Source organism: Plecotus auritus (assembly GCF_963455305.1).
Source record: "Plecotus auritus genome assembly, chromosome: X".
NCBI lineage: Eukaryota > Metazoa > Chordata > Mammalia > Chiroptera > Vespertilionidae > Plecotus > Plecotus auritus.
The window spans coordinates 93,781,503-93,788,441 of record NC_137784.1 but is presented as its reverse complement, the minus strand read 5'-3'; the positions used below and the strand labels follow the sequence as shown (position 1 = coordinate 93,788,441).

The window sequence follows — 6,939 nt, the reverse complement described above, 5'->3', positions numbered from 1 at the left end:
GGGGGGAAGGGGAGGCCGGGGGAAGTTCAATGGGGAAGAAAAAAAAAAAAAGGAGACATATGTACTACTATTTGTAATACTTCAAACAATTAAAAAAATAAAAATAAAAAATAAAAATAAATAAATAAAAATAAAAAAATAAGTCTCTTCTGTGCATCCACTACCTAGTCAGTTACAACTTTATTTTTCTGACAATAAATCAAGTTTATTTGAACACAGAACATACTGTGTGACCCCCACAGCCGCCCCCTGATAGCCTCCACCTCTCACCCCATAACCACCCCTTGGGGGCAACTTTGAGGAGATAGAAGGCCAAGGATCTCATTTCCAACTGTCCTCCGAAGCCTTCAAGAGTAGACCCAAGGGAGTTAAGATACTGGAGGACAGAGGGTGTCACCCCCTAAATCTATGACCCACCACCGTCCTTGACTCCTAGGCTAGGCGACCTCCAGCCCCGTCCTCTCTATTCCCTCCCACCTCCCTGCGTTCTAAGAACCTCCTCCAACCCCACCAAGCTCCATAAATAGACCCGCATGGGCAGCAGCAAGAATGTCTCGCACCTTCGCATAAATTAAATAAATATTACATACACCCATCTATCACCTAGGGGGCATACATAAATACATGTAAATATTAATTAGGAGCAATGAGACAGAAATTAACGCCGCCCTCCTTCCACATAGGCCTGGCCTGACATGTCTGCGCATGTCCCATCTAGGCTCAGGCTGGCGATTCCCCTGTAGTGTTGAGAGCTGCCTCCTGAATCCCAGTTTGGGATACACTCTTGCACACCAGATACACCTAGTGTTTCTTTCAGATTCTTGTTGGGGGCTGAGGGAGTCACGGTTAGAAGGCAGCCGGGTGTTCGTGGAGAAAAGTGCCCAGATCCAGAGCGTTGTTCGAGTGCTCTGCTGTCAGATTAAGGGGCTTGAAGGCTGCGGGTACGGGAATGAGCATGGGGGACACAGCGCTGGGGGCATCCTCTGGGGCCAGGGCACCCACACATCTTCTTCAGCCATCGGTCTGGCAGAAGACGATGGTGAGCAGGAGAAAGAGGAGCCTTTTGGCAGGATTCAGATCCTCGGCAGGCAGCTGGCGCCGGACCACTTGTGGAGAGAGGACCCTAAGGTTAGGAGGCACTGGGGCACAGGGCGGGGATCACCACTGGCTCAGGGAGAGGGTGGAACATGAAGATCTCAGTACCAGTACTGGATGACAGTCATTGTAGGCAGGGAGCTTCGAGAGTGACACATGGTAGCTTATCCAAGAGTCTTTCATAGCTCTTAGAAGAACCCATTCTACTCTTTGCTATTGGCATTCCTGGTGAATAAAACCGTATGTTCTTGATGTGATGGACAGTTTCTCTGCTTCTCTCAAATTCAAAGAGCTACCACAAATCTTGCAGTGAGGGTCCATCCACAGGTTTGCAAGTACCACATACTTTTTGATGACTTCCTTAAAGATGTGTCCATGACATTTTAAAAGAAACATGGAACTATTCCTCATATCACCTAAATACTGCTCAGTACACACTATTGTTAAATGTTAGAGGAAACCTATTTATTATTTCAGAGGTTCTTCAGAGGAAATGAAAATAAAGTTAATAAATTTTGAGAGTTAAAAACTTGTTCAAGTTGTTACAGAAATCACAAACATAAATGTCTGAAGAAAATTTAAAATGTAAATTACTTAACTATTTGTTGTATTTAAGTCATTGTTTAGCACCAGAGATCTAAAGATTAATAAATAAGTTGCCTGGAAAGAATAAATAGATGCAAAATATAGGTGCTATAATTCAGTCTGTCAACAAATACTGAGTTCCTTAAATCTTAGGCTCTGGCATCTACAAAATATGTATGAGATGTAAAGGAAAAGACTAAGGTATCAAGAAAAATTCATTTAAGACTTGACAAATCAGGGAATATTTGTAAGAGTAGAAGGGTATTTCCTGGCAAAAGAAGCAGCGCTATAAAAAACACCACCACCACACTCTGGAAAGTTCAAGCCATTCCATGTGATGGGGTACTGAAAGATGAGACTGAAGAGATCAACTAAGAGATTAAATTATGAAGGGACTTCTATATTATGAGAATGATTTGAAGAATTTTTTCTATCAAATCTATTTATTTTTATATAACTTTTTATTGTCTAAAATTTTACATATGTCTCCTTTTTCCCCAATTGACACCCCCCCTCAGCCATTCCCACCTCGGGCAAGCCCCCACTGCCCCAATGTCTGTGTCCATTGTGTATGCTAATATACATGAATACAAGTCCTTCGGTTGCTCTCTATACCTCCCTCCCCTACCATTTGTCTTTAGATCGATCTATTCTTGTTCATCAAATTATGTTGATCATTATATCCCACATTTGAGTGAGACCATGTGATATCTTTCCCCAACTGGCTTATTTCGCTTAGCATAATGATCTCCAGTTCCATCCATGCTGCTGCAAATGGTAAGAATTCCTTCTTTTTAACAGCGGCATAGTATTCCATTGTGTAGATGTACCACAGTTTTCTAATCCACTCATCTGCTGATGGGCATTTAGGCTGTTTCCAAATCTTAGCTATTGTAAATTGTGCTATGAACATAGGGGTGCATATATCCTTTCTGATTGGTGTTTCTGGTTTCTTGGGATATAATCCTAGAAGTGGGATCACTCGGTCAAATGGGAGTTCCATTTTTAACTTTTTGAGGAAATTCCATACTGTCTTCCACAGTGGCTTGCATTCCCACCAGCAGTGCAAGAGGGTACCTTTTTCTACACATTCTCTCCAGCACTTGTCCTTTGTTGATATGTTGGTGATAGCCACTCTAACAGGTGTGAGATGGTATCTCATTGTTGTTTTGATTTGCATCTCTCAGATGATTAGTGACTTTGAGCATGTTTTCATGTCTCTAGGCCTTCTGTATATCCTCTTTCGAAAAGTGTCTATTAGGTTCTTTGTCCATTTTTAAAAAAATATATTTTATTGATTTTTTACAGAGAGGAAGGGAGAGGGATAGAGATTTAGAAACATCGATGACAGAGAAACATCTATCAGCTGCCTCCTGCACACTCCCCACTGGGGATGTGCCCACAACCAAGGTACATGCCCTTGATGGGAATCAAATCTGTGACCCTTCAGTCCGCAGGTGGAACCTCTATCCACTGAGCCAAACCAGTTAAGGATCCTTTGCCCATTTTTTGATTGATCATTTATCTTCCTTTTAATTAAGTTGAATGAGTTCTCTGTAAATTTTGGAGATTAATCCCTTATCTGAAATATCACTGACAATTATGTTCTCCCATGCAGTGGGCTTTCTAGTTATTTTTTTATAATTTCTTTATTGATTAAGGTATTACATACGTGTCCTTATTCCCCAATTAACCCCCACCTCCCATTCATGACCCCACCCCTCTGTTGTCTGTGTCCATTGATTAGGGTTATATGCATGCATATAAGTCCTTTGGTTGATCTCTTCCTGCCGGGGGCCATAAAAGAAGAATTTGGTCTTACTTCCTGGTCAGCCCTACTTCCTGAATCAGCTAGGACAGATACCCAGTCCCCAACCAATCATCCCATGGCAACTCCTTATCCTACCCCTCCCCTCTTGAGTGCTTATATACCGCAACACTCGAATAAAAAAACGAGGCTTGATCAGGAACCTTGTCTTGCCTCCATTCTTCGCGTTCCTTGTTTGTTTCATTCTCTTAGGTGGTTCCTGCGTGCCCTCGTTGCTGCCCCGCGGGCCGGGGCATCTGGCGCCCAACGTGGGGTGACCTGGGGACCCCCGACGAGAACGTCTACCGGAGAAGCCCTGGCCAGGCACCCCCCCAGAGTCGCCGCGAGGACCCGCGAGTGAAGACTCAGCATTAGATCGCCACGGTCCCACCCGCCGTGAGACAGATCGGAAGAAGGTAGGTAGACGATTTTTCAAACAAGATTTCAGAACATTTCACCCCTTTTTGCTCGACTGCTATTATTGGCTCTCTTGGTCGATTCTTTCCTGCCCACTAATAAGCACTCACTTGCCGATTTGGGGAAGAGTGAAGGGTACCCATCTCCGGCTGTGAGAACTCTGATTCACTTGAATTAGTACCGTCGCCCGGCTTTCTTGTCGCGAATTCTCTCCAATTAGATCTACTCTTAAAACCTTGAGCTTGCTTTGAACAAAAGGTCGTTCACCTCACAGACTCAACAAAGGGAATTCCTACTCCCTGAAAAGGGCAAAAGGGGTCTTCCCGTCTGTGTGGATCCGTGTAGGCGGATTATACCTACCGACTGTTTCACGCAAGCAAGGGAGTAAAGGGTAGAGTCGAAAAGAGAGTAATTTCGCCTGAATCCCTGGGTTGACGGGAAAATTCAGGCTGACCTGGAACGGGGATTATACGTCCCAGAGGCTTACGTGGGGGAAGGAGTCACTCGGAGAGCCATCCAGTCGACCAATAATGGGGAATTCTTTGAGTGCCCATGAAATGTTCCTTGACGGTGTCAAGATATCCCTCAGAGCACGAGGAATAAGGGTTAAAAGAAAAGACCTTAGGCAGTTCTTTGAGTTTGTTCATGATACCTGCCCTTGGTTCCCCCTAGAAGGAACTATTAATCTAAACTAAAACTAAAGCCCCGCCCCAGGCCCTATCAGCTAAAATACAATGCTAATGAACCTTGTTAAAAAAGTTAACTTTTAAGGCCTAGGAGAACATAAATAAATTTGTCTCTCTTATAGAATTTATCCAAAGTGAATGCTTGAAAATAATTATAATTGACTCTAGAATCTCAAAGAAATTGTTGAAATATAGATAAATAATGTATTAATTATAAAGAGCTAAGTAGCCCAGGTAACTGGCTACGCCCTTTGTTAATGGAGGAAGGGGTAGACGCCCTTCCCCTAGAAGACAGGTAATCTAGTTTCCTGCCAGGAACGATCTTTGAAAAATGTGGTAATTTACATTAGAATAAACCAAACCAAGTTTTACAGAGCTACTGGCAAATAAAAAGTAAAGTTTAAATTTGCCTCATAAAAAACCTAGAGGACAGAATTGAATCTATTAATTGATTATGTCTTGTATTTTTCTTAAAAATGTAAAAGTATTATTGATTTGAGAAATGCTAAGTATTTAATTTGCTACCTAAAATTTGAAGCTCTGAAAGTTTAAGGTCTCTTTTCTCACCATGAAAAGGTTTTAAAGCTAACGCCCTTTGTTAATGGAGGAAGGGGTAGACGCCCTTCCCCCAGAAAAACAGGTAGACCAGTTCCCGCCAGCAGCCATCTTTAAAGAATGATAATTTGCATTTAAATGGCTACAAGTTTGCTAGCTGCCCTTCCCTGAAAAGGTCAAGAGGCTAGGCCAAAAAACCTGTTTTGGTAGCCTAAAAGTTTTTCCTTTAGTGGCAAACTCTTAAATAAAAAGTGGCTCCTTTGAAATCAGCTTTCCTCCAGTAGCCATTCTTTAAAGGCCATTTTACATTTGAATACCTACAAGTTTGCTTCTCAATTGCCCCGGGCAGAAAAAACACGGTCCATTTAAAGTTAATTATTGGATTTTGAAATATATTCTTAAAAGTATAAAGGGTTATTAATAAAGAACTACTAAATATTTGACTTGCCAGCTCTAAAATTTCAAGGTTCAAATTAAATTGGGAGAAATTATATAAATGTGGTAATTAAATGCCTAAAATATAAAAACGTGTTTTTGAGAAAATAAAATACTGTTTTCTCTGATAATTAGGAATTCAAAAAATATTACTTATTGATCTGATTTTAAAAAGAGGATTAATTCTGTGATTCAGTATAGATTTAATTGATATTCTTTAAGATAATTTAAGTATATAATCTTTAAAACATCTTAAATATAACCAAAAATTTCAACAGCAGTAGAATTTCAAGAAAGACAAAAGTTACAAGCAGCCTGCATTTTGAATGGGCTGGGGTAGAACAGTGTTTATGCTTTTGGATCAGACCAATAAGTATCAGACTTATAATTTTTACTGAATAAGTTTCTTTGCTTTTTAATTAAAGATACCTACTTAAGTTAACTTATAAATTAGCTTTTATATTATAATCAAGGTCTCATATAAATTAAGTTACATAAGAAGCCAATGTTTTTATAAGTAATTGAATCCAAGTAAAATTTAAGAACAGATTAGAAGCCACCATTTACTGCCTGACTGGTAGCCGCCTGCATTCTTAATTAAGCTAGAGGCGGGGCAACATTTGCTGCTTGTGAATCAGACATAAACATTTACTAAATTTGCTTTGCTTTTTAAATGAAGATACCTACTTTAATTACTTAAATAAATTAGCTTTTTAAATTATAATCAAGGTTTTCAGCTAAATAAAAAGCCAATATTTTTATAAACAATTCTAATAAAGACCAGAAACAGCTAGTGAGATTTTTGTTTGTCTGCAATATAAATTTGACTGTCTTTTAAAGGAACAGATTAGACAGCCGCCACCTTGGAAGCCATAGGGGCCAACCCTTTCCTTTGGAATAAGCCAATGTCTTTGTAAGCAATTTGATTAAGTATTCTAAGAAAGTTACTGAAGGCTTCCCATGATCCCTCTGTAAATGCAAATTAGCTAATGGGGATACTCTTAAAAAATAAAATTCCAGCTTAATAAAAAAGGAGAAATTTGAGAGGTGCAGAAATGTAACTAGACCTTGTCTATACAAAAAGAAATTGACAGCCAGTTTGAAATTGAATTGCCATGGCCTAAAGCAAAGAATATCCTTACATGATATTATTCTACAATGTCATTATAATTTTTGATATTTTACAAACAGCATATTGTACAATTAATCCAAACAAACTTAAAAATCTAAATTTTTTTTTAATGTTTGACAGCAATTTAAAAGGGACATGAAAGGATTCAATTCCTTCCACTGTGTGAAAGGCCCCTTGGGAAGGTACTTGAGCATTCTATATTGGCCCTTTTTGTCAAAAGGAACCCT

At 39.8% G+C, this 6,939-nt stretch overlaps 1 protein-coding gene across 1 annotated transcript in view; it reads left to right on the top strand.

The window, feature by feature from the left end:
- Positions 1-705: 705 nt before the first annotated feature.
- Positions 706-6,939, top strand: part of LRCH2 (leucine rich repeats and calponin homology domain containing 2) — a gene marked incomplete at its 5' end in the record, with an annotated part of 196,370 nt that continues 190,136 nt past the window's right edge. The window contains one exon of the mRNA XM_080653128.1: positions 706-1,039. Coding sequence (XP_080509254.1) covers positions 706-1,039 — 334 coding nt within the window. The remainder of the gene's footprint in view (positions 1,040-6,939) is intronic.